Source organism: Anomalospiza imberbis, chromosome 6 (assembly GCF_031753505.1).
Source record: "Anomalospiza imberbis isolate Cuckoo-Finch-1a 21T00152 chromosome 6, ASM3175350v1, whole genome shotgun sequence".
Classification (NCBI taxonomy): domain Eukaryota; kingdom Metazoa; phylum Chordata; class Aves; order Passeriformes; family Viduidae; genus Anomalospiza; species Anomalospiza imberbis.
In genome coordinates this window covers 40,950,302-40,978,275 of record NC_089686.1, presented here as the reverse complement: position 1 = coordinate 40,978,275, position 27,974 = coordinate 40,950,302, and the positions used below count along the sequence as shown (strand labels likewise).

The window sequence follows — 27,974 nt, the reverse complement described above, 5'->3', positions numbered from 1 at the left end:
CATCTGGCACATTCTCTATGTGGGACTTGCATGTGGCGTGCACCTGGGTTTGGAAGTGAGACAGCAATAATCTTGCTCTTTGCCCACTGGTTTGGAGCACAAGAGAGTGCCTGGTGAAACAACACAGCAAAGGTGACTCCTGCTTGGGCACCCGAGGTCTTCCATGCCTTCCACTCCTGGAGATATGTAAGTGATGGACAACGCTGCCTCTGGAGTACCAGTGACCACTGCCACTTAGCAAAGTCCTGCTTCAATGGTCAGTAATGCAGATGAAATGTGGAGTGGTTTAAAACTAGCTGCTATTATTAAAGTAGGTTGATATTAGCTTAAACAGATGCTGGTGCTTTCTGAAAGAGGTGTCCTTCTGTTTGCAGACAAGAGTTCAAAGTACGCTAATGAGGGGAGCTGGCTTGGAAATCTGTGAGTCTTCCTGAACATAACTATACTCTGATTTCTCTCATTTTGTATATTTGAATTGAGTGAAGTTTAAGGAGTTTCATGGAGATAGAATGAATGAAATCACATCAGACTGAAGCAGCCTGGGTACAGGCAGAACACATTTTAACGTATGCTGCCTTTGCTTGCCAAAATATTTCTTTCTTCTAATTGGAAAAAAGCAAGTTCCCCTGTGGAACAAACAGCCTGCTTGAGTCATGATCTCTGGGCCAACAACAGACTGAATGGTTTTTCTGTTAGGTATTTATCATTCCTCAATAACTGACTCAAAGTGCAACTAATTTCCTTCATAAAGGTTTCTCTAATTTTGGTCACTTCTGAATGAAAATGGCTTCACTCAAACAGGAAAAAACAGGAAAGCAGAAAAAAGAAAGCTGGCAACAATGCACACATTTCAAATTGAAAGTTAATGTGTGTATTCCTTCATAATTCCTTCCTATTCAGCTGCAGTGGAGCCAAAACTGCAGAGGAGAAGGGGTGAAGGCACATGAACTGAATGTGATCAGTAAGATAACTTTAGGGTAGACTCAAGTTTAGGTTCAGTTAAAACAAAATCTCTTTAGGCTGAGGATACTCAAGGAGTGTAAAGTCAGATGACAGGACAGACTGAAAGGCTGAGATTTTGGGAGAATGATGTGAAGACTCTTCTTCGTAAGTTTAGGTTCAGTTAAAACAAAATCTCTTTAGGCTGAGGATACTCAAGGAGTGTAAAGTCAGATGACAGGACAGACTGAAAGGCTGAGATTTTGGGAGAATGATGTGAAGACTCTTCTTCGTAAGTCTTTGATAGTACTGCAGGTGAGATCCTGTTCCCTTTCTCCCACCTGTTCTTGATTTACAGAGGGTGAAGGCTGCCACTACAGTCTGGGTTATAGAAATCTGACTCAAATTCAAGCCAAGCAGCTCACATCTTTAATACTGGTGAACTCCATTTCCTTCTCTCTGTCAGCGAGGGTGGTGATGGTCCTGGACATGTTCCAACAGTCTGGAGGGGAGATTTAGGTGGAACTGGCCCCTGCTCGGTTTTCACTGCACAACTCCCATGGCACAAAAGCAGTTCCCTTTCTGAAGTCTTGCCAGATGCATTGAAGGCTTAAATAGAAACTGAAAAAAATTCTTTTATCTCTTGCAGTCACCTACCAGTTTTAAGCTGTGCAATTCGCATGGGAAAATCTTCCTTTGTTGGCTGAACATGACATTCCCTTTCTGGCTGCACTCAGGGTATGAGTACCCTGGCTCAGTTCACTGCCACTGCACTTACCTACTATTTTAAGAAACAGCTTACTAAACCAGAGGAAATTCTTTTGCTCCCACAGTATATCACATTTGGAAAGTGACCTCAACATGTGAGCAGCAGAGACTCAGTAGGCTTGAGACACACACCTGCAAAGGGTGCTGGGCCTTAGCTTGACAGAGCTTTATTAGCTTTGGAAAGAGGGGTTTCAAGTATTCCCTCAGGCTCTGGGGTGGGGATTTGCTGTGACAGTCTTGGGTTAGAAGCTGATCTCTGCAGAAACCCTCTTTGCAGTTCTGAAGTTAGAGGCTGAAAACCAGTAAGCATTGGCATTTTTCAAGGCACCAACCTCTGATTGTTATTGACATCTCAACAAGTGAGTAGATGAAGACCTGTCATTTGTAGACCTAGAAGTACTTTCTTACATGTTTCTAGAACCTTTTATGAAGTTCCCTAGAATTAATAATTGTTTTAAAACTGCTTAGTAAACATCATAGAGTTAAAATTATTTGAACATAGCACAGTTCAAACTAAGACTGAGTTTTCAAAGAAAAGATTTGCCAGAAACTGCAAAACGATTATTTTCCTTAATGTAATAAAACCAGTCAGCCTCCAAAGAACCAAATTTTCAGAAGTTTCTAGCAATAGCTATGAATTCTGAATGTTCCCTTCCATCCTAGAAGGCTCGATGATTGATAACCTGCACACATTCTGCTCTTTAAGTACTGCAAGGAAGCCACGTGACTCAAACCAAGGGCACAAGGACATGGCCTCTGATTGGGAAAACCATCCAAGGGGGGGTGTGATTATCACACATGCTTTTCTGGGAGCTCCTTGATGCAATCTGTTGAACGTACCTGACAAAGTAAATAAACATCAAAGAGAGCATTTCCTCAGCCTTTTTCCAGGGTTATAACTGCAGCTGTACCCAGGATCATAAGGCAAAATCTGACTGTCAGTCCATTTCCTCTTCCAGTAAAGTCTACAGGTAAGAGCAAACTATTACTGTCTTACTCCAATTGTGTTTTGCTTCAAATGTAAGGTATGGAGAATTATTTTTGTTTGCTTTAGACAATGGGTGTAGTTAATTTCTGGGGCATTCTAGCTCTGGATAAATAAAACTGTTTTTATCATGAAGCACTGAACTCTGAGAAGACATCCAGCATCTTTGCTTGGTACTTCTCTGCAAGAAGAACCTTTGGTTAGTATTTCTTTTGACCTGTGACAAGTCACTGAATTGCCTGTCTTTGTTTAGTGGAAACAAGCTGTATGACTCTGTTGTAATGTTGCAGTCAAAAACATACAAGGCATTTGCCTATTCTGTAGTAGACAACGAGATTGGGGTGACCACGAACTGTATTTTTAAGAGTAATTATTTCCATCTGCTAACCTTTTTGGACCGGTGTAGCAGGATGCGTGTTGGCCAACTCACCATTGTGTAGCTGGTAGGGAAGAATAGGCTATTTATTGGGATGGAGAAGCTGCACGTTGAACCAAACCAGACTCAGGACCAGCGGATCTAAGCAATTTTGTGACAGTCTCCTGGATGAGTCTGCACAGCCCTGTAATGCGCACTAGTGAGAAGAAACAGTGGGCTCTGGCAGAGATAAGGAGGTCAGACTCAACACGTACGCATGCGGTTGTTGTGCTTTGAGGACTGGGTTGGCTCATGAGCAGTGTCAGAGGGAATGGGCCTCTAAGAGACTGGAGCTGGCTTTGTGCAGTTCCACTCAACCTTAGGATTGTTCAGGCACTGCTCAGATACATGTCTTCGTGCACCCTTGATGAAGTCCAGCATTAAGGGAACTGGCTGAGAAATATTAGGAAATATTTCTGAGTTATCACGGGAAAGGGATGAGATTCCTAAGTGTAAGATAAGAGTGCATGTAGTGATAGATTTGAAGAAAGGAGAAAAGGAAGTGGAGCAAACTAGGTAGTAGTCACCACAGTTGCAATTTCTGGAAAAAGTGGGAAGAATGAGCTGTGCATAAGCCTACAGAAGATAACAAAGTTGTAAGTAGCAGGTACACACGCCTGTCAAGAAGAAGTCCTATCAGAGCCACCTGCCCTCTGTTTTTTGACAGAGTCACCAACCAGGGAAGAAAAATGAGATGTCCTATAATCTGACTTGGCTAAAGTTTTCCATGTTCCTTCACATGATGCTCATAAAGCAGCTATGGACTCAGATCCCATGTGAAACTCCAGGAATTTCAGCCACAGCTGCATGGAAAAGCCTATTCACTGAACATTCCTTGGAGGTTTGCATGAAGTGGGAGGGAGCAATGGGAAGGCTCTTGTCTTTAATGGCTTCATAGGTGCAACAGAGATAATGCTTATCAAATGTGATGGTGGTGTCACGCTGACAGGCATACAAGCACATGGGAGAACAGGGTCAGAATTCAAAGGGGTCTTCAGATGCTGGAGGACCAAATGAAATAATATTCAATATGGAGAGGTACAAAACAGGAAATAATCCACTGCAAAAATACAAGGTAGGTGACATCTTGCAGGACAGCAAGACGGTTTAAGTGATTTTAAGTGATCACAAAATCAATGTTTCAAGTGTTTTGCTACTGTTTAAGAGACCATTCTTATCCTGAGACAAACAGACATGAATATAGTCTCTGAAACAGCCTCCTTTCTTTGCTTCGCACGGGTGGGTTTTTGGATTGAGTGTTATGCCTAACTGTGGATTGCAGGTATTGCAGGTTTCACAAAAGCTATAGATTAGTTTGAGAGCGTTGAGACAAGGAAAAAAAAATCAGATGTCTAGAGAATATTTTCATATTTTCTCCACATTTTTTCAATTTGTTGACAAGGCTGTACACTAACCTCAGCTTGTTGTGAAAGAAGAAAAACAATTTTCTGAGTCAGTGCTAGATAGGATAAGTACTCTCCCTTACAGCTTACATTGTAGCAGGAGAGATAAGGGTTAACCTTTAGGAAGCCCTTCTCATTCCAAACGAAGAAGAGCATCGACTAAGTTGCTTAGGAAAGTTTTGCAGTCTTTTAAGTGAAATTTCAAAAACTCTGCATCTTCCAGGAATTGTCATGGTAATGCTGCCACAGGTAGAGATGTAAATAACAAGAGAACAACAGGGAACCCAGATAGGATAGCTGTGCAAACCTGACAAGCCTTTGGACTAACAAGTTTCTTTTCCAGTCTCAAGCCATTGGTAATCTTACTGTGGAACAGACTAGACAGAGTCCCTGCCAGTCAGGGCCAAGGTTAGGAGAAATCACTCAGTAAAAGGTGTTTGTCAGCCTGTGTAGAAACAAAGTTAACAGCACCACCTGCACACTTCTCTTGATTGCTTCTGTCTTATCTTAGTCTGCAAATACTAATGCACAACTGTTGCAACTGTTGGAACAAGAGGATCTTCTCCCCAGCTTCAGTTTAAGTGTCTGGGGGCCACTGGTTTTAAAGGGATTTCAAGTTCTGGTACTGGATCCATGTGAGAAATTGGAAGGATTTCCAGTCTTGGGAGACTTGACTTCCATCCTAACCAGTTCCACATTTCTTTTCCTGACCAATTTTTTCATCCATGCATTACTTTGGAGGGAAGATAGACTCTTAACAACATCAGCAAATATCTACTTACAGCTACCAAAACTTTGTGCTAATCTGACTTCTGGTTATCTCTTCTTTCCAGAAAGAAATCAATCCAATGTGGTTATTTTAATTTAAATATTAGCATAAAATTTCTGCCAGCCACACTTAAAAATTTATTTCAGGCCGTTCAAAAACCTCCCTCTCATTCACTCGCTTGCACAGCTGGACAGTGCTGGTTTCCCCAGTCTGCTCTCAGGAAGTTTGCATTAAAATCATATTTTAAAACAGGATTTTATTTTTGGTCCACATCAAGTTCAGATAATGATAGCATAGCTGGATGAGACACCATAAGAGTTGTGCAGATCAGGCAGTTGCCATTACACTGGGCCAGTGTTGACCCACAGGGTCTCAGGCTGTTTCCTGAGATGCTGCTAATAAGGACAATAATGTTTCTGGGAGCAATTGCTGACTTTTTAAGAACAACATTACTGAAGCTCTTGCACAAGATAGGGAGAATGAGGGAAGGAGAATAGAAAGGTCTCTATCTCTCATGAACTGACTGCAAAGAAAAGCTTAAAAACAAACACAAAAAAATTAAAGAGTATTTAGTAATAGTTGCTAAGAAAGCGTGACAATATGTGAGGGGACCATTCCTTTTTGGATATTATATTTGGCTCAGGAAAGCAGAAGCTGAGCTTTGTAGCTCTCTGATCAAGGCAAGCAGTTACAAGTTTTGTGGCTCAGCCTCAGACACAAGGCTACCAGTAAGTCTTATCACCATTTGTTATTCTCAGGCCTGGCAGAGCAGAAAAGAAGGCCAGGGTGAGGACAATGATCTGCTATCAGTGCAATGAGGCTAGAGCAGAAAAGCTGTGGGGCCCCAGCAGGATTGAGTTGCACTGGCAGAGCCCTGTGAAAAGCAAGGACACCTGTAGCAGTGACTGGCCTCAAAAAGTTGCACTGATACCATCACCCCTCCCTAGAAAAGGCTCTATGTGAATGAACACGTCCTTTTGGGGGACATTAGAAGTATCCTGCTTGGCTCTTAGTTATGCTACAGGAAACAAGATCCCAGTTTCAGCTCATGTAGTTAACTCAGGCAAAAGCATTAAAAGATCCTCACTATTATAAATTAAAATACAGAAGAATTCTCACCCATGGTTTTATATAGAAATTGAATTCCAACTGTTTATTGTATAAGACCAAACATGGAGGTCTCTCTGTCTATCTTTAGCATCAGATAAGGGCAGTTAGCCTGCTCTTCCTTGAGTCTGGCTTTTCTCTTTTAAGGCAAATACGACAGATCCTGAATATGCCTTACGTAAAACTAGAGAGAAAAAAAAATAAATAAAAATCATGGCAACTGAAGGGCACAGGGGAGAGAAATGGGTTGACACCTGATTTTGTTGTGTTGTTACTTAAGGAATTTTCTCTCTTGTGTTTACCTTAGTGATCAGTGAATCTGAGTTTGGAGGCCACAAAAAGGACTGAGGGGGTTTTGGCTTGGTATCTGTTGGTTATGAAATGACTCACGTTGTCTTCTGGCAGCAGAGAAGGAGAAAACATTTGCAAAGACCTCCCAGAACAGAGTCAGCCTAAGAAGCAGCAATGGCCAAAAAAGAAAGAAATCAGACAAAAATGCATGCCTGGCTAATATAAACAACATGTTAAGAGGGAAGCAACTTCTACTGCCCATTTTCTAGCTAGAGCCATAGCTCTTCTCTACCTCTACTCCTTTGAACATGGTTTTTCCTTGCAATCCTCTTTCCCTATCAGTGACTATGAAGAAACTGTAAACAGAGGTCACTTTGTCAGATGCCACACCATGTCCTTCATGGTGAAGCCTCTCAGGGTTTTTTTCCTTGGGGCAATGCAAAATTTCTGTTGTTTAGAAAAGGACAATTTCAATGAGCCCTGCGAGGAACTTATATGTACGTGTGAATCTGCAAGTGCTGAGCTGCCTTTGCTTCCCTTGGCCTTGAGTGCCTGGCAAGCCTTAGTGGTGAACATGAAGCATTGCAAGAGCTTTCTCTGCATATAGGATGACAAATGTCAGTGTCATATGGAAAGTTAAATTTATGTGCCCTAACAGATATATTTGGCTTGATTTCTTGCCTGTGGCATCAGTCAGTGTTGCTTCACCCTGAAGAAGAAAAGGCCCTGTCACTCCCTAGTGGTGTGCTTATCAGTTTAGCAGAAGTGCAATCTGCTCCTGCCCTGAAATTTGCCACCATTTAATCTGTAACAAAAACACCTATTCAGTCACAACTTACAGAAATCATACTATAGCAGCTAAATCTACAGAAGTTTAGGTATCTTGGAGAAGAGAATGGTTTATAGGAATCTGGATCCATTTATTCTCTTGAATCCCTCTAACAAATTAATTTAGACACTTAGATTCCCTTTATCTCTGTTTGGTTTTAGTCACAGGGTTAGCCGGTACTTGAAACACCCCCAGTCCAACCACCACTTCTTGCTCCAGGGAATACCATTAAATATTTGCATGGGATGAGTAAGCAGACTTGGTTCTTATCAAAGTAATTTCCACAGAAAGTGTGTATTTTCTGTAATTTCCACAGAAAGTGTGCAAACCACATCTCCTTAATTGTTTGTGTAGCTCTTACACCGACTTTGAGTGTGGAAAACACTCAGCGCTTCCAATAGCTCCCTCTGCCTGCAGTGGGGCAGGTCCCGTGGGTCTGTTCAGAATTTCAATGGAAATGCAATGCACTGTTTAATTGTGTACAAAACTGACACTTGGGAAAAAAAGAAGAATCACTCTCATAAAGTCTAGGAGCTGAACAGTGAAACTCTTCTTTTCTTCTGCAGTTTTCTTTGTCCAGCTCCACTTTCCACAGTATTTTTGGAGACTGTCCTACTGCCCTCTGTGGGCTTTACTGTGAAGTACCTTAAATAACCCTGTGGGCATGTGTTGGGATATGACTCCCCCAGAAACTTTTGCTTCTCTTCTCTCATGCCCATGTGCTGCAGCTGCTTATTAAAGTGATACCTTAATTTAGCAAAGCCAATTGTACACTCCCCACCCCTTCATGTGTCTGCCAATGCAGTAAGAAGTCTAAGAGAAGGCATCTGTAATGGCTGTTTGGTCTTGCTGGTTCTGAAAGCCAGTGAGATATAATAAACTCGTCTCCAAATAAACATACAGAAATAGAAGAAATAGTAATCAGTTTGGAAGGAGGATCCTGGTACGTATGAGATCCTGCCTTAGCTTTGGTTGAGGTGCTTTGTTTCAGTCAGCATTTTGAGGTTTTCAGGGGCTGGCCTGGGGGGTTTTGCAGAAATTGAGTGGATAATAAATATTGCTAATAAGCTTTACAGCTAGGAAGTCTGTGAAGCAGAAAGGGTGTTTTCCATTTCTTTGCAATGGTCAGTTTTTAAAGTATGTAAAAATAAAGACTGCTTTGGCTTCAGCTGTTTAGTGTCTCTTGGCAATCTGGGGAATCAGATGCAGAACAGAGGGTGCCTGGGGTGCTCTTCTGCACCATCTCTGGCCAGAGCAGTAGCTCAGATCCAGAGGAACTAGCAGAACTAAGAGAGTTTTAACTTGGTCCCATTTGTTTGATAACATGGCAAAATACTATATTTATTTATTTAAACTAGCTACTAAACTAGGGAGATGCATGAAGTTTTTTGTCTCAGTGGTCAATTTGGACTTTAATTTGTAAACTACAATTATGGTAATGAATTTTTATTAGAGTCTCCTCTTAGGAAATAGACCTCAGTCTGCTCAACTTGTCTGGTTCTAAGGCAGTATGTAAATGGGCATAAGGTGGTTGTGGTTTTGGTCACAGTGCTTCTGGTCTTTACTTAAGTGCTGCCAGCAGCCACTACACGTCCTGGGGAAGTAACCTTCCTCTGATCTAGAGCACTGTAAGAGCCAAGCCAGCCCCCTTCCCATGCCAGACACTCTTGTGTTTTACTTGACTGCAGCAGCTTCCCTTTACACCCAACCATGGAAAGCCGTGTATTGAACTTCTGGAAAATAGGCCTGCAGGGCAACTGGCCCTCCTGTTAAATCTCTTGCTAACACATTCCCAGCCTGCCAGGGTCTTCCACATGTTCCTTGCCAGCCGTAGGTTTCCACGCAAACCCACTGTGCCGAGCAGAGAGGAAGGTAGCTGGGGCTGGAGCACCCTCTGCAGGGACCTTCCTCCCGTCACCGCATCGGCCACTGCCTGGGAGGGACAGCTCCAGCCCACCGTGGCCTCTCCGCGCTGCCAGGGGGGATGGAGCCAAGAGGTCAGAGAGGTCCTGCTGTGCGCAGCCCTGCTCAGGGAGTGCCCGCAGTGGGAGCTGCCAAACGGCCTCTCCTCTGGGAGGGCATGCGAAGGGCATTCTTTGGGAGAGGGAAGCAGCGGGACAGTGGAGATGCTAACCCAAATGCTGCTTGGTATGAGCCATCCTCTTTGCAGCATGAAGGCTTTTATGGTTTTAAGGCAGTATTATTATTATTATTATTATTATTATTATTCTTTCCTATGTAATAACAAAATAATTTATTATTTTATCAGTGAAAACAACTGAACCATGAAAAATAGTTCAAGATTTAGCATATTTTTCTATATCGTGAATCTAGGTTCTATTCCTTTTAATGTTCGCATTTTGAAACTGTAGCTTTTCCTGATGCCAGGATATATGACAAGTTACTTTGGAGAATACTCTGCTGCTGCCGGGCTAAATTATGGCCCTCAGGTATAACAGGCTCTAGCCAAGCTCTCAGGCTTCTTTGAAAAGCTTTTTTAAAAGACTATTTCATGCTGCCTTTAATCTATTTATATTTACTACTAAACTTCTGTCATCAATGACTCTATTCATGGCTGCCCTGGTCTTTGTGTACTCCAGTATACAATCTATGTAAAAGTCCTTATGTAATTAAGTATGTACTTGTAGAACATAGAGTGCCATTCCCATGAAAAAGCACGTCTTATGCACATGTAGAAACACAAACTCTAGTTCAGCAGACCACTAAAAAATCCAAACTACTCTCTCTGGTCATAATTTATTAAGAAAGGTAGTGCAATTTTTAAAGCTAAGTGGGGTTTTTTGGGGGTTTGTTTTGTTTTTTGTTTTGGTTTTTGGTTTTGTTTGTTTGCATGTTTCTTTGGTTTTTGTTTGATTTGGTTTTTTTGCTAAGTCTTTTTGCCTCTTTTCTTTTTATTGCCCCCGCCCCCAAGACAGTATTCAAAGTATTTACTGAAATTTAGTAAAGATCAAGTTTTCTGTTTCCATTTCACAGACTGAGAAATGGAATCATAGAGGCTGCGAATGATTTATTAAAATCCTAAGTGAAGGTAATAACAGTAGGATAAAAAAACCTGGGGCTGCAATGAAGTGGATCTTTTGGTCTAAGAGGAAAATTACAGACTTAGTAAGTGCTTCACCACCTGTATGTTGGCCACAGGTGATACAGGATAGGGACACACTATGTGTCATTCTGGTTTCCTCATTATTTACTGGTTTATGTTTGTACTTGGTGCCTTAGGGCTCAGTCCTTATCCTGCCAGACTGGAGTCTGGACTGAAATTTCCGCACCGATGTGGCACGGTGCTGCTAGCTCTGTCCTGCAGCGTGGCTTTGAGGCCACCTCCACGGCTGATGCGGCAGGATAGCTCTGCGAAGTCGAGTTCCGCAATTACAGATCCCTGCAGGGAATTCGAGCTGGTGTGGTGTGGAGGAAAAGGAAGAAACCTTGCATTCACTCTCTACAGTCCTTCAGCCCAGCTAGAGATGTGGCAGAGGACGGAGTGCGTGCTAGGCAGGATTTGAACCACGCAGCTCAGAGCTGACGGTGGCGGGTAAACAGTGGAACGAACCGCTGTAATGCCTGGTCGCTCGGGACGGCCAGGCTGGAGGCACAGGTCCTCCGCTGGTGTCCAGGAGCGGCGGGCAGTGCCCCGTCCCCGTGCGTGTCCCCGAGCGCTGCTGTCCCCGAGGGACACGGGGGCAGCGGGGACAGCCGCTGTCAGGGGCTGCCGCCGCACTCCCGCAGCTCTCGCCAGGCCAGGCCCGCCTCCGGCAAAAGCGCCGCCAGTGCCCCGGGCCCGGGGGCGCGCTGGGAGCGGGGCCGGCCGCTCCACCGGCGGCATTCGGCGGCACCGCTCCCGAGGTCTCCGCCTCGCCGGGGCCGCAGCCGGGGGTGATGCGGGCGAAGCCGTGCCGGGCCGTGCCTGGCAGCGCCGGGCGGGGCGGGGCGGGGCGGGGCCGCGGTGCCGAGCGCCGTGAGGGGAGGCGCGGCCGCGGCTCGGCACGGCCCGGCACGGGGAGATGCGGCACGGCACGGTCGGTGCTGCCTCCTCCCGGGCCGGGGCGTGCGGAGGGACGGACGGCAGGAGGCAGGGAGGGAGGAAAAGAGGCAGGGTGGGAGGGACTCCACGGCGCCGCTCGGAGCCCGGCCCGGCCCCGGGAGCGCGACAAGCGCCTGGCACGGGATAAAGTTATCCCGGAATAAGGCTGCACGCATGTGCGTCACCCCGGATGTGAACATGCCGGCCCGGCTCCCCGCTAGCTCGCTCCGCCTGGCTCCAACGGATGGGCTGAGCCGTGCCGTGCCGAGCCGTGCCGTGCCGAGCCGTGCCCGAGGCCCTGCAGCCCGGTAGGGGCTGGGGGAGGCCGGGCCGCCCGGGCGCCCTCGAGAGCCGAGGTGCGAAAGCCCCTCCCGGCGGGGCAGGGGCAGGTGCGCAGCCCGGGGCGAGCGGCGGGCGGGGCCCCGGGAGCGATGGATTTTCGTGGGAAGAAGTACGAGCGCGGCAGCAACTGGTCGGACCCCGAGGTGGTGGAGCTGCTGCAGCTCTGGGCCGACGAGTCCGTGCAGATAGAGCTGGAGAGCTGCTTGCGCAACCAGCACGTCTTCAACCGCATCGCCGAGGTGCTGCGGGAGAAGGGCATCCACCGGACGGGAGACCAGTGCCGGGAGAAGATCAAGAAGATGAAGCTGGAGTACCGGCGGATCAAGGACAATAGCAAGGCCCCGCGGGGCGGGCGGACGTGGAAGTTCTACGAGGTGATGGACCGGGTGCTGACCAGCCGGCCGGCCCTGGCCTACGGCTCCCTGAGCGGCAGCATGATGGCTCAGCAGGTGCTTCAGGGCGGCATGGTGGAGAGCTACCACCACCAGTTCACCTCCTCCGCCCTGCCCTTTGGACACTCCCAGCACCCTGAGCTGATGGAAATCAAATGTGAGGAGGTGAATTCTGATGACCACAGCTTGACCCCAGAGCCCCCACAAGCCATGTCTTACCAGCAGGGCTCCCCTGAAGATCAGGAGATGGAGAGAGCCTTCTTGGAGAGGGCCCAAAACGACTCTCCCATCTCCAGGGTGGAGATTCCCATTGAAACCAGTGTTTCACCTTCAGGTAGGGATAGCCTTTTACGTTCCAGCATAAGGTTTCTGCCCATTTTCCCAGAAAGAGAAGATTATTCCTGGTACAGAGATAGACACCTGGTTTTTTCAATGACATTTGGATCCTTGTTTTTCCACATTCCAGAAAGCTTTAAAATAGAAGGCTGATATCTGAATTTATGGTGTTTTGACCATTCCCAAAATGCAGGTGTCTCACTACAGGTAAATATAAACTAGAATTACTGAGCTAGGCGAAATACTGTGTACGAAATCCAAAGAGCTCCATAAACTGGGCTAGTTAATTTTCTGCATATAATGCTGACAGTAAAAAAACCATTTGCATGCTTATTTGTTATCACTTGAACATAACCAGAGCTGTCTGCGTCCTCATGCTGAATTGTATCATGACACCCTCTTCTGCCGTGGTTGTGCCGTAAACCTGCAGGTAAACTGTACTTGCATTGTTTTAAAATATGTTCCAGATCTAATATTTTAGCCCACTCAACAGTGAAGAATACTTGGGAATAATCATTGCCTGACTTTCTAAGCCATTTGGTGGGACTTGCAAAGAAGATGTTTTTGAAAGCCACTGGCAGAAACAGTGTATTTGTTTACAGGAGATGAGTGAGATTCCTGCACTGAAAATGCGGTTGGCATTGCTTAGCTACCAGGAAGAGTACAGTCTGGGAATCCTGGGGATTTCAAACCAGTCTAGGACAGGCTGATAGAAGACCATGAATTGTTGAAGAAGAAGAGATGATAACAAATGTGAGGTTAATGTCTGAGGTCAGGAAGAAATGGTATCTCCTCTTGGCTGTGGTGCTTGCATAGTTAGCCTAGTGGAGGGAACTGATGATCTTTTTTCAGGTTAATACAGAGACCATATGAGGGGCTGGGGCTGGCAGCATCATGGTATGCCCAATGTGTGATGTTAAAAACAAACTCAAAAAACTATTTGCAAACCTCAGGATGTACCTGACAGCTTTTACTTTGTTTTTTCTATAAACTCTATGGTAGATAAAAGGGTGTCCTTACGACAGGCAGGAGAAGGAAGCAAGGCATGCCCAAGCCACTTTGCTTGCTGCACTTTTTCTTCTTTGCTTTTGTGTATTCACAGGTTTCAGTGAGCCAAACATGGCAAACTCGTCACGGATCCAGAACGTTGTTCCCCGGCCTGGCTTCTCTTCTTTGCATCGGCTGAGAAAAAAGCGGAAAGGCCAGCGCATGAGGGACCCACTCGACGATCTCCTGCTGAAGACTCTGACATCTCAGCGGGCCATGGAGGAACGCTTTTTGCAGATGGAAGAACGCCGATTTCAGCGAGATTTGGACGTGGAGGAGCGTCGGATGCAACTGGAGCAGCGCCGGTTTGAACTGGAGAGGGAACACGAGTTTCGCATGTTCAATGTCTTTGCTCAAATGCTCAGCATCCTAAAGCAGAGCCATAGTGGCTCCTCCTCCTCTGTTGCCATGCCTCAGGGTTTGGACTTCAGCCAGGCACTGTCCGAAATTGAGGGAATGGGAGCAAGAGGGAGCAACGTGCAAGAGATGAGGGTTCGGCCGCTTGCCAAGAGGAGGGTTGACATGCTCAGCTTCTGTAACCCCAGCGGCTTCCAGAGAAGCCCCTACCTCTCTGCTCGTGGCAACTTTGCCAACGTTTTTCAGGGCTCCACTGAGGAAGGGTACAAAGCCTATCATGCTGACAAGTATGATGAAGACAAGAACCCCAATGTGAGTAAGAACCCCAAAGTGTTTTCCTGGCTTTCTTGATAGGAAAAAAAAGTTTCTTAGAGGTTTGCTGGCAGAAATCCTAAAAGTGTGGGGTTTTTTTTATCTCACTTATAGAAGGTGATTCAAACTGCTTGTTTGAGGAAAAGAAATTAAAAGAAAGAAAGAATAGAAAAGAAATTAAATTAGCTTTGTGGATCATCTAGATACCAAAGATGAATGCTATGTTTAGCTCAGGTTTTCACACTCTGATTATTTAATCAGGGTAGTAATAGCAGTAGCAGACCTTGAAAGATGTAAGAAATCTGGAGGAACAGAGCTCATTTACCTCCTTCCACCTCATGATGTCTATTGCCCACTGAAGACCACCTCTGATTATCTGATTATATCTGATTATTGCAGGTGATGGGTGCAGGAAGTAGAACTACTAAGTAGTAGCCTTTTTTTGAAATTACTGTTAATAACACTCAGCACTTTTTCAGCCCGTTTACACTCAGCTGCTCAGTTTTAAGTAGCTCGTCATAGCCCTCTTGTGGCACAAGGTCTGTGTTAATAGTTCATGGCAAATTATTACTGAGTAACAAGTATAGTAAATATAAATAATTTATATGTGGATTACTTTTAATTAGATCCTTCATTCACATACTGAACTAAGTACATGAAACTTTTAAAATATTTTATTATTAGCCCTGACTTTAGTTGCCCTGTGTGCAGGGATGAAAACTAGATTGTCAAACTAGAAACACACAAGGGAAGTTTTTGTTACAAAGTGTATTATGAAGTACAGGCTTCTGCTTCTACAAACTGTTGTCTGTGTATGAGGTAGTTTTTTTTTTTAATACCAGAAATTAGACTTGTAATTTAATTACATCAGAAGTGTATAGTTGTTTCAATTTTTTTCCACATTTTAAAATTTTATTTACCCAAACTCTTCCAATAATGAGAATGTACTAGTAGATTTGAACTCTTCATAATCTAATGCCATACTATATATGGCCAAATCATAAACCTGGAACTGTAGGGTCATCTCTCCAGAGGGGAAAATTCAGTATTTTAAATACTTATCATGACTACATGTTTATGTGGTTTTTGAGCACATCAGTGGAGTGGAATACTAATTAATGGTAAACAAATGCTTTTAAGATAAAGAAACATACCCAAAACCTTGTTTAAAACTGCTGCTGAAGGGTAAATCTTGTTTTTTTCAGAGTTGTTTTAGGGTTTCTGTTTTTAGTTACATATAATGAGTGAATTCCAGATTAAGTTAAACATGTTCTGTAAAGAAGTATAAACTATTAGTACATGTTCATTAACAGACAATTTATTATTATTATTGACTAAGAAGCCAAGTGCTTGGGATATATACGGAATGTACACACATAGATGCATGTCTTGAGTTAATATATGGTGAAGCTTATGTGAACTGTGTTTTGATTTTTCCTTGGTAAGCTTTTTGGAGGCAATTTAGTGAAGTGATAGCTAAGGTGATGTACTCACATGTTTTATGTGTCTATAAACAATACTGTTTCTTTCTCTAGGGTATAATAAACTTTGGCACCAGTGAGAACAAGCTCTGCTTTGACCTGATGTCCAAGCGGGTAAGTTCTATTCCAAAATAAAACACTGAATTTGCTGTGCAGTCCCTCTTCAGAGCTTGCACTTTCCTAGAGTTACTGCTGTTACTCAGGATTCTCTGGTGAAGTTTTTCATTGTGGATTTTAAATTTGTTGGAAGTCACTTTTGAATACATCTACTTGTACATTTATTTATTTTACTTTTGCAAGAAGATAGGAATATGGGTGTTTTTCTCTTCTTCTTCATGATGGGTTTCCCTCTGGGGATGTACTTATTCCAGAAAACTAGATGAAAATAAGATTAATTTTATTTTCCCCTCCTTACAGTAGATGATTTAATACAGATGTTTTGAAATTAGTTTTGAACTCTATTTAATTTTGATTATCTTTACACCCATCCATTATAAAGTCACACAACTTGGACACCTGATTCTGAACTCACCTGAAATGTGCAAGTGGGGCAGCAGTGAAATCTTTCAAAATCAGAGTGTATCAGCTGCTACCTGCTGGCTTTGCACCAGGCAGAGGAGTGGAACACACAGCAGAACTGAAAAAGTAGAAAAAGTCAAAAGGAACCAAGAGAACTATGCTGTAGAGGAATGCTTCTAGATTTCCATTAAAATCACTTCCCAGGTGGCAAGCAGCCTTTGAGGTGGGCAGGTAGCACTTTTTCCTACCTGTGGTTGTGTGCAGGGAGAGAAGGTGACTCAGAGTTGGACAGTCAGCCTCTGCAATTTGAAGCTCATGGTTGCTCCCATTCCACCACTTCCCCCCCTCAAAATGTTCCCTGTTTTATTTCTGCCTGCTACTCCACTGGCTTGGGGGATGCTACCCCACCACTCGACATTCCAGCTAAAAGAACAGATAAGGCAGAGCTGCTGCCTGCACGGAAAGGTGTCTTCTAGGCTGTGTAGGTGGTGTCTTCCTTCCTTCATTGTCCTTTCCCCTTTAAACTAACACCACTGCAGTAAGTAGTGCAGAGGGAGACAGTAGTCAGCTGCATCTTAATTAGCACTTCTATGAAAGTGGATCAGGTATAGTGTTCATGTTTGTGGCAACAAGCAGAACAAAGATGTTGTTGCCAGCTTCTCAGTCCTTGCAGTCTTGAGTAACAGTATGGATTCAATGAGGCTGATGCAGCATCAGCTGTGATTGTAGGCAAATATTTTTTTGCTATTTGGGATTAAAAATACTTACTGCTGCCACTGAATAATGTATCCAGTTTCTGTTTTCAACTTCTGACCCTTAAATTAGAGAACACTTACCATATTACTTCTAGGGGTCCTCCTTTTATTAATTCATAGTCATTTTTGGCCAAGCCTACTGGTATGTTTGGTGTTTCATTCTCTAGATAAGTTTAGGAGAGAGATGTAAGGAGGCACAGTTCTTGAAGCTACATAGACTCCAATAACATCTGCAGCTGAATGAAGGAGCTTTTATCCTATACTATCAGGTTATAATTCTGCATGGGATAAGGACATTGTCTTTAAACTCCAGAGCTTGGCACCAGTATTGAAACACCTATAGAAAATGTTATGGTTTTGTTACCATGTGTGAAACTTTCACATGGCATGTGGAATTTCCCTCCTCCTTTGCACTATCACCTACTTGTGTCACCCCCACCTTTACTCTTTTTAGTATTAACTCATAGATTTGGTTGCCATTAAATATTTGGAAGGGGCATTGTATATAATACTTGTTTAGTGCCTTTTTGTTTATCTAAAGCGTTCTCTCAGCCTGTATCATTGCTGTGCTTTCCCTTGCAACTTCACAGAACTGGATTATGTGAAACCCTGATACTTACAACCTTGAAAATATTTAGGTAAAAGCAGTGTGCACACTTTATCTAATTATAAATATTAAAAAGTACCTCTGCAGTTCAGGTAAATCTGTCTTTGAGATCAGAATGAACTTCTTATAAGGAATAAAGTGCCTGCCCTCGGGAATAATTATAAGGAAGATAATTTCAATTTTCTCATGTCTTTTGAAAGGTCCTGTTACACTTCAACATTTACCAAACTGATCAGAAAAATAAATCTGAAGAAGCTGCCATAACTTTGAACTGAGACATAAATGAAAGCTGTAATTCATTTAAAAAATTAGTAGATTGAAAGTTAATTAAGGAAAATGCATATCTGACTCTGATTCAAATTCCTTTCTAACTCTTTCTGACAGTCTGGACCTGAGCCTTCACAACTGGGACTTATTTTTCCAGCCAAAAGCTGTTGTCTTCAGAGCTTGGGCAAAAACTCTTGGGTTTTCTTCATTTGCTGAGAAAGTCTTTTGCAGACACATTGGTTATGGGCATCGTACGTTACCTGTTCTGCATCCTTTTTATAGATTTCTGTGCAGTGAAGTTTTGGCTGTAATAACTTAACAGAAACCCATAGTTCATATAACCTGAAGGTATCACAGATCAATTTGCTGGTCCTTGCTTCTCCAAGCTGCATTAATTTTGATGGTCTTTCCCAATCCAGTTTTACAACTGTTGAATTTGCACGAGTGTCTGTGCGGGTGTGTGCCTGTGCAAGGATCCTGTCTATCTCCATATTTCCCTTATCAGTAACTGGGCTTTTAATGATTCTTCTCATTTTTCCCAGCTGACACAGGCTGATATGAATCTGATGGACCCTTCACTGCTTCAGTATCCTGACTGGAAAGGACATCTGTTGTAAGTCTTTTCTGTAACACTTCTCTTTTTAACTACTTGTTTAATAAACAGAATGGATGAATACAAACCTCTTCTGCTACATTCTCTAGTTAAAATGTTTCTAGGTCACTTAAATCATCTTTTTCTTTGCAAAACTTTACATTAGCTGTCCTACCAGCTCGTCCAGTTAAAAATCCTTTTATGTGAGAGAAGATGCAAATTTTCTAAAGCAGAGTTTTAAAAGCACTTGTATACATTAACAAATTGGGTAACTGCAAACAATTTTTTGAAATATAGTGAACACGTGGGGTTGTTAAGCCTTCTTTTCTGTGCCAGATTAAAACTCATCAGAAATGCATGCACCATTTATAGAGATTATCCACGGCACCTCTGCTGGGTGTAAAAATCATGTCTGTTCCATAGGCCAGAGCTATCCTCTTTTCAAGCTATTTTCACCAGACTGTACTGTCCCTGATCTGACTTTCTTAAGATGTGAATCTGGTTTTGAAGCCCAGCCTCTTGGAGAATATTTGAATCAGTATTTGCTTTTGTGTATTTTTCAGTTTACGGGAAGAAGTGGCTCGTTTTTTGACCTATTACTGCAAGGCCCCTGCACCTCTCAAAGCAGAGAATGTAGGTAACCCAGTGTCCATTGGTGTCTGTTCTAATGTATTGCCATTTGTTGGGAAAAAGTTTCAAAATCTGTTTTTTTAAACAAATTATTTGATAAGAATGAAAGCTGTTATCATGTAAATGAGATTGATTCTTCATTTCAGTAGCTTTTGATGCACACTTCTGCCCGAACATTTCAGGCCTACTGTATATTTGCCTCATGTTTCACTTCTGTGTGCTAGCTTCTCCTACTGGTACTCAGTGGGGCTTTACATTTTGATCTCCCTATTTAGCTCAGGGACCTACTATGCCTGTGTCCCTCAGCCTTGACAAAGAGTGCCCACTGTTTGAGTTCCGTGTCATCTTATTCCTCTACCTCAAGACAGAGATTTGTAATTGAACCAAGAGTTAGTTTCAGGCTGTAAAATTTGTGGCAGTGTTGCTAGATAGACATCAGGACCTGAGTCTCTGCAGGACTTGCTGACTTGTGAGAGATACAGTCTGGACGCAGGGGCCTGTGGAGGTCAGGAGCTCCTGTCTCTGCTGAGTGCTGAAGGCGGCAGGAGCTGGTACAGCCATTGCTTTTCTGGCTGCAGTAATTCAACAGAACCCCACGCTTCATGTGAACTGAGGTTACCACTGATCAGTTTGCTGATCACTGCCTCTTCGAGGCACCAGGTTGTTCCTGATACTTGGAATGAAACTCATGGTATCTGTGAGCATTTGTCCTGTAGAAGCAAGAGTCAAACCTGCTTCTGTGCAAGACAGTAGTTTCCACTTTTGCACAAATTTGGCAGGAGGTCAGAACTGCTATTACCATGAAGAAAAGATAACACATATTAACTGTTGAAAAGTATTTTGATTTACTAGCGTCTCAGAACTTCTCCCCAACTTTTTCACTACTTTAAGCCTATTATTTTTCTAAATTGCTTATTAAAATGAAAAATGGCACTAGAACAAAGTGTCAGTGAAAGAACAGGATTAAAGTTATTCTGGTACAAGTGGGATTTCAGCAGGAAAATTCTAATGGAGAATAAGGGAGAAAAGTTATTTCAGTGATATTCCTTTATAGTGTTGACTTTCTATGTATGGATTTATCACTAGCATTTCTCTTTCTTCTGTAGGTGATTGTTTTAAATGGTTGTGGCTCTTTATTTTCTGCATTAGCTACAGTCCTTTGTGATCCAGGGGGTAAGTGGATGGTTGGAACATTGTTTTGTTTTGTTTTGTCTTGTTTTTTTTTCTGCTGGGAAATAATGTTACTTTGTTTAAATACTGTTAGACAGAAGTGAAGTAGTGGAATTGGCATTGGCCTGCTGCAAAGTTCTTGTTTCCTGCAAAGTTGTGCTGTGAAATTCTTCATTTCCGTGGTCTGCAGATGTCATGCACTCACACTTGGTGCCTGCCCTGTCTGCCTTCACTGTTTTTGTGGTGCCCTGTTTTAGTTTGCCAGACTAGACATGGGCTATACTCATGGTTACCTGGGCACTTGCAGAATATTAAAGAATTAATGTAAAAGTAAAGTGAAGAAAGAGGCAGTAGAATTGCAGTGTTTCCAAGGGACCCAGCTGTAAAAATGCTTTCATATTTAGCTAAAGCACATTAGGAGAAAAGACTGACCTGTTGATAACTAATTTTGTTTTCTTGGTTCCAGAAGCTATTCTGATTGCTACTCCCTTTTATGGTGGTATTACCCAGAGTGTCTTCCTCTATGGTAATGTCAAGCTGGTGTATGTCTATTTAGACAGTAAGGTAAGATCTGAGAGAAGGGAAAAACAACATCTGTAGTTAAACTGGAAAGCTGACCTTTGGGAACCTCTGCAAGCAGTTCTCAGAACAAGGGTACACTACAGCCAGTGGACATTTACACAGTTTATTGCTGGGAAAATGGGCACATGCTTTACAAGAAAGTCACTTGAGACCATGAATCTGGATTCCAGTTTCATCCTTTTCTTGTATCTTACTCCCAGTAAAAGTCCTTGAAAGGAAAAAAATTACCATTTTGAACCTTGGAGAGAGAAGTTATTTCGTGTGCTACTGAAGGTGGTCCCAGGGTAGAAGAGCAGATGGAGATCTTGCATTGCTTTAGTTATTCAAGGATAGCAAGAAACATCTGGTTTTGTCTAGCCTATCATGGACTTTTCTTTGATTTTACTTATTGATTTATTTATTTATTCTCTCTGTAGTATAAAAGGATAAGAAGATGGTTGCTAGGTCATTATTATTGGGGGTTTATTTTCTTTCAGGGAACATTTCTCAGTGGATTGACTCAAGGCAGTCTCTATTGAAACAACTTTGCCTTTTTAATCTTTTTTATATTTTTCAGATTACTGGAACAAGTACTCGGCCTTTTCAGCTTACTGTGGAAAAACTGGAAAAAGCCTTGCAGGATGCCCGGGCAGAGGTGAGTTTAGTTTCACATTACCAGCTTCACATTACCAGCGAAGTTTACAATATATTGGAGATGTCACACCCAGAAGTGGCCTAAATATCAAAGCATTTTCAGAACCTAGCACTTTCTGGTTGTCCTTGTAGACCATATGAGATGGTGGCTTGCAGGCTCAGGGGCACTTCTAGGGGGAATCCCTCAGTGTTGTGTCTGTCCAGTTTTGGTCACAGCACAGAAGGATAAACAAGACAATTCATGAAGCACTAGAATCCATTCATATCACCAAAAAAATGTACTTGGGCGTGCACTAAGATTTGGGACTACCCAAGATTTCTCCCTCAGAAAGGCCAGCTGAGTTACCTGAAAAGTGACTGCTCTACATAGCAGGGCAGATGAATAAACTAAGAATGCTGAGAATTTTTGCAGGAGGGAACTATAGAGGATAAAATGCAAGTGAATATCACTTTTCTGAAGAGTTAGTCTGTAAGTTTGGCATTGTCCTAAATCCCATATATGTTTAGCTGCATCTTTGAATTGCTACCAGCTCTGACATCTCCAGCCAAGTAGTGTGCTCTAAATGAGTACACTTTGCATCTACCTAATTCAAATTCTTGTCTTTCTTGCCACTTTCATGGGCAGTCTTCAGTAATTTGTTATTTCCCAATTACTAATGAAGCTCAGAAAAAGTACTTCCATACTGAGAGCATGTGAGACCATCTTTCTCATTAATTGGTTGACCAGATGGCAACCAATTACTTGGTGGTGGCAATTCCCTCTTTTCAAAATCATAGATTAATTCTATAATATTTTGCTCATTTCACTTTGCAAATGATTTAATTGTAAAAAAAAAAAAATCTTCATTGGTGGCTGAAAGTCTTCTCATGCAAATCTAACCTTTGAGGTGAAAAGTCATGGTGGAAGCTTCAGGGGAATCCTGTGTCACACTCAAGTGAGGGAGTGCTCAAGTAGAGGAACTGAAAATTTCTCCCATGATAGGCACTCTCTTAACACGATGGTGTTTGTATTCTGCAGGGTGTCACTGTAAGGGCCTTAATTCTTCTGAATCCCCAAAATCCCCTTGGGGACATCTACTCCTTGTCAGAGCTATGGGATTACCTGGAATTTGCTAAAAGGTATGTCATTTTGGAAGGCTGAGATATCCTGAGTCAGATACAGCTTCCAGAATCTGGTGGACTACTTGCTGTCCCTGAATTTATCTGTGAATATCTTTTAAGTCAGGTAAATTGTCTGTTCTTCACACACATTGGTGGACTTAAGAAAGGAGAGGGGAGTGCTGGGATCATGGACCCTGCAGTCATTTGGGATGGCAGAGCAACTTGCATCAAGGAATGCAAGTTTTATTTTTCAGTAATCTGAGGAAACACTATGGCACTGAGCTTCCCTGGTAGGGAGCTGAGTTCTTTTCCTTCTCTGTGTCTGTAAAGACAAAGAAGTATATAAATATGGGTTCCCAGTTTCATCATGGATCATCATAATCTTTGAGATTCGGATTCTATGAGATGCTGACTGGATGGGTAGTACATATAGGGATTATTTCTCCCATGGGCAATGATAGGATCTTTGTCTTGTTACATGGTTACAGTGGGTGACATTTAAGTGGATATATGTCAAATCATTTCAATGTACACAAAATAGATCTAAATTGAGAAAAGTTGCTTTATTTCTGCAAAATTTGGCATCCCCTCTTCTTTGTATAAAGCAGGTATTTGGAGGCCTGAGTTTATCTCTGTTAAACCAGAAGCAGCCTTCTTTTGTAATCTCAATTTTGTCCTTTTGCAGGCATGAATTGCATGTGATAGTAGATGAGATCTACATGCTGTCAGTTTTTGATGAATCAGCCACGTTTCACAGTGTCCTAGGCATGGACAGGTAAAAGCAGCTCCTACTTCCCTGGCCATCTTCCAGTGACAGTTCAACATGATGCCTTGCTGAGAACTTGTGACTGGAAGTTAAGTCATGAGCTAGTAAATTCTGAATCCACCTTACATTGATTTATGCCCTTTTTTTTTTTTAAATAATTTCTGAATGGTAAATGCATTTTGTCAGCATTTAATCTAGCAAGTAAAAAATGGTAGCTAGCTTTTTATTGTGGTATACTTCTCAATGTGTACATCAGTATTTGCTTATGACAGTCCCCAAAACTGAAAACAGATTTTTCATTTGTTGAAGGTGATGATTTTCTTCCTACCTAAATATCGTTTTCCCATGTTTCTGTTGATGTTTGTAAATACTTTCTATTGGTATTTACTTCCTAATTTTCCACAGAGTAGTCCCAGATCACAGTAGTATTACAGAGTGGATAATAGCTTTTATTAGGTATTGTTTTAATGAGATTAAAAGCTTTTTAAATATTTTTAAAAATACAGTGTGTTGTTGAGGGTTTTTTTTGGTTATTTTTTTAATTCCTAGTCTTCACCAGTGTTGCTAGCTATCTTTTTGTTTTCAGTTGCAAGGAAATAAAATACACTCAGTTAAGTGTTAGCTCAGTCTTGCTGGGCTTAGATGTAAAAGAACATCACTTTTGATTCTTGACAAAATAGATTGGTAGAAGCCTGATTTCTAGCATTAAATGTACGAGATTCAGGAAATGTGCATGTAAAATGTAGCAGTTGTAAGTATCTGTGTCTTTGAAATATTTAAAAATTCTGTCTAAAGCTACTTCCAATGGGTTCCTAGCTTGTAAAGTTAGGTCGCATTTGAATTTTCCCTTCTTGACTGCTGTTTGGTGGTGCACCGTCTGTCATTGTGTAATGCTGCCTCTCTGTTTCTGCAATGCTGCACTGGTGATCCAAAAGCTTCAGCACCTATGACACTAACTGCTCATCTGCATCCTTCTACATACAGATTGCCTGATCCACAGCGGACTCACGTGATGTGGGGCATAACCAAGGTGAGTGCTGGTTGTTATCGTGCTGTGCCTTGGGCTCCTCAGGTTCCTCATGCTGGAAAGATCAAGTTAGTAGTAATAGGACCCCGGTTGTTCAGTGTGATAAAGTAGTCTCTCTGCATCTTCTGCAGGATTTTGCTGTTTCTGGGATTCGTTTTGGTACTTTATATACAGAGAACCAAGATGTTGCTAATGCAGTGGCTTCTTTGTGTTATTTCCACGGGGTTTGTGGACCTGTTCAGCACAAGGTTGCACAGCTGCTTAGAGACAGAGGTGAGTCAGTAGCTCCATGTACAATCTTCTGCCATTCTTTGTGTCTTAGTACCTGGAACATCTCCCCTCCCCTTACGTTCCCTAATGGTCTCCTCTTTGGACACCTCAATTGACAGTCTTCCATGCAAGAAGAAGCTGCCCATGCAGCACAAGGCTGACAGCTCTGCAGAAAAGGACCATTTCTGCAGAGCTCCTGATCAGCAGAGTTGGAGGAGCAGCTTGGAAGAAACATGGTAGCTATTTATATAGAAATTGCCAGTGTTATCTAGAACCAGATGAGCAGAAACAAAAAATACAGGCTTGTAGGACAAGGGAAATGGAAATGGTCTTCAAACTCTACCCAGGGTGGAATGCTAACAGTCCATGATGACTGAGAACTATTAATGTAGGGAAACTTCCTCAGGAAGGTCGAGATACTCTTCTGTGCAGACATGAAACTGTGCAGTTTCATGTTAATTGAGGAAACAGAAAACAAAAGAAGGAGGTGAAGTGTGAAGCAGACACTGAGTGTCTTGGAAGCTTGAACAGACCTGAATACTTCCTCAATTTGTGATTCTTTTCTTTATCTTCTTCTTCTGGTCAGATTGGATCAACCAGGTGTTCCTGAGGGCCAATCATGCCCGCCTAAAAGCTGCCCATACGTATGTGACAGATGAGCTGAAGACACTTGGGGTTCCTTTTCTCAACCGCAATGCAGGCTTCTTTGTGTGGATTGATTTCCGAAAGGTTGGTAGTTTTAGGAAGTGAGGCTAGGCATGTAGTGCAACTGCATCTAGAGGAAAGGTTAATATTGTGACAAGCATTTTGTTTCAAAAAATCTGTTGTCTGATGAGGAGAGGGAAGGACTGCCGGACGTTTCAGTCTGTTCTTTTCCTTTCACCAATCTGTGAACTTCCCTCCTTGCAGGAATCTTACTACTCTCAAGCCACTTCCCTCCCCATTTCTTGCTTTGTATCACAACTGCTGTACATCAGAGGTAAAAGGTGTCTCCCTTGGCCTTTGCAGACCTTATGGGAATCACAAATTCATGAGGATCTCAGTGATGTAGTCTATATGGTACTAACCTCTGGCCCTTCTGATGACTCTCCTAGTACCTTAAGACAGGCACATTTGAGGAGGAGTTGCTGCTCTGGAAGCGTTTTCTGGATAATAAGGTCCTCCTGTCCTGTGGAAAAGCCTTTGAGTGCAGCGAACCTGGATGGTTCCGCATCATCTTTGCTGACAAGGCCCACCGTCTGCAGTTAGGTGAGTAAAGTTCTTTTTCCTCCCGCCACAATTTCTGCAGCACTGTTCCCTTCTCTTCTTAATCCTAAACTTAGCCTTTATTATCCTCTCATCTTCTCTGTTCTTTTCTCCCTTTCTCCATTATCCTTTTCTGGATCAGATGGATTTGGAGACACTTGTGGCTTAACCTAATCCAGTAGTGTTTCTCCTTATACCACTGCAGGTATGCAACGGATACGCAAGGTTTTGGAAGAACGTGAGCAGGAGATACTGGCTGAGGAGAAGGAGCAGCCTTGTCAATCAGACCAGGATGGCAAAGCAGATAGCACAGATGAAGTCATTTTTGTATCCCGCCACCAGGACCCTATCTGTGCCAGTAGCTCCAGCCTTGGTGACCTCATTGGCCTCCTGCAGCAACAGATGCGTTCATCTGACTGGCTACAGAAAAACACAGCCGAGCAATTTGCCCAGGAAAAGCCAGAGATCTATGATGTGTTCAGCAAACTGGTGGGGAAGCAATAGGGGTCAGTGTGCCTTCAGGGGCATTCCTGAGCAGTGACTGACCCTGGGCCCCTAACAACTCAGTAGTGACTTCCAGCAAATAATATATTTTCTGTATAACAAAACAAAAACTTTGTAGGCCCCCTGCTCTCCCTGCTGTTTGAGATCTCTGATTTGTACTATATAGGTGTGTTTCCTTGGATTGGGGTGAGGGTAGGGAAGGGGGGGTGTCTTGTTTGCGTGCTGCTCTCTGTTCTGCGGCATAATTGTATTTTATATTTAATTTCTAATGAATATGCTCTTAACTCTCTTATAAGGTCCTGTGGTGTAATTTTTTATTCTTCTTCACACTTTCCAGAAAGAGACTCTAGATTGTTAAGTTATATAAGGTTTCCCTTTTCTTAAATTATGATCAGATATAAGTATTTGGGGGCCAGCTGTCTCAAAGAGGTGGTTTTGGGAGATAGAATCTAGTGTCAGCCCTAACTTAGCCCTAGCTAAGGGTAAATAAACATGTGCATAGATTCATCTTCATGACTGGCTCTTAGGACTGTAGTCATCTAGACCGAGTTCTAGAAATCATTTTGTTTTGAGTTGGTTTCCAGTCTGACCTCACATCATACAGTATCTCTTGGGGTCTGTGTCTTTGTGAAGTCTTGATGACCCCAAGATTGTAAAAGTCATTTTTCTCCCAGCCCGAGCCGCCAACGAAGAGGTCTGGAATGCGTCCAATTGCTTTTTCAAGGTTGTTTATTTCTTCTTATCTATACATTCTTTCTCTGACCTGCCGAGATCCTCTCAGCAAGGCAGCCATGGCCATCTGCTCTCGAGCCTCAGGCAGCTCCCACCTTATATACTCAAAACTACCTGTACCATGTTTACAGTTCCCATACCAATACCTAAGATCTATGTTGGACAGTGTGTCTCTACCTTAAACCAATAGAAAAGTGTCACTATCACAGCAAGACAGGGAGGACAAGAAGAAGGTCAGGACACACCCAAATCCCTCCATCTTGTCCCCTGAACCCCTTATCTTAAAAACCCCAAAATTCTATTTTTCACCCTGTGTTAATTTCACTATCACACTACTCAAACCCTTCTGGTTTATAATCCCTCATATAAAATTGACAGCCTCTTCCACAGGCTAAAATTGAAGGCACAGCTGTTTTTGACTTCATGCCAGGGTCTCTGAGTCCCCTGCCAGGGTCTCGAGACAGCCAGGCCAGCCAGAGGGATGTCCTGGACTCTGACAAGTATCCACTGCTCTTGGCTGGTGAAATGTCTGGTTTTGTTTCTATTCTTCTTTTTTATATTCATATATATAAACTGCTTCCATTGGCCTCTTGGCAGAATGTCCAGAAAAGAGCTACAAATGGAGAGGCAATAGAAAGTAGATGTTCTTTTTGCATTTTTCTATTCCTGAAAGTACATCCCTTGTGGTTAACAACAACATATATTGGCAAAAGAGTGCAGAGAATGCTTCTTCCACCATGTTAGGTATACCTGCAGGCA

General features: G+C 42.8%; 1 protein-coding gene and 1 long non-coding RNA gene across 4 annotated transcripts; one reads left to right on the top strand and one right to left on the bottom strand.

The window, feature by feature from the left end:
* The first annotated feature begins 161 nt into the window (after positions 1–161).
* LOC137475880 (1-aminocyclopropane-1-carboxylate synthase-like protein 1) lies at positions 162–26,778 on the top strand. Of its 3 annotated transcripts, none has more exons than XM_068193726.1 (15): positions 162–186; positions 13,721–14,334; positions 15,870–15,929; positions 18,506–18,576; positions 19,119–19,188; positions 20,292–20,358; positions 20,822–20,919; positions 21,494–21,571; positions 22,589–22,689; positions 23,357–23,446; positions 24,422–24,467; positions 24,596–24,737; positions 25,321–25,463; positions 25,829–25,982; positions 26,185–26,778. In XM_068193726.1, the coding sequence occupies exons 2-15, from the start codon at positions 13,738–13,740 to the stop codon at positions 26,481–26,483; spliced, it is 2,016 nt and encodes a 671-aa protein (XP_068049827.1). In that variant the 5' UTR covers positions 162–186; positions 13,721–13,737; the 3' UTR covers positions 26,484–26,778. The 3 variants fall into 3 exon arrangements, with proteins under 3 accessions (XP_068049827.1, XP_068049826.1, XP_068049825.1); XM_068193725.1 differs by lacking the exon at positions 162–186 and adding an exon at positions 2,656–2,678; XM_068193724.1 differs by lacking the exon at positions 162–186 and adding an exon at positions 11,980–12,616.
* Positions 8,960–10,175, bottom strand: LOC137475881 (uncharacterized). The gene is made up of 2 exons (XR_011000106.1): positions 9,626–10,175; positions 8,960–9,119 (listed from the first exon to the last, which is right to left on the bottom strand). It is a non-coding gene; the product is annotated as an uncharacterized lncRNA (long non-coding RNA).
* Positions 26,779–27,974: the final 1,196 nt, after the last annotated feature.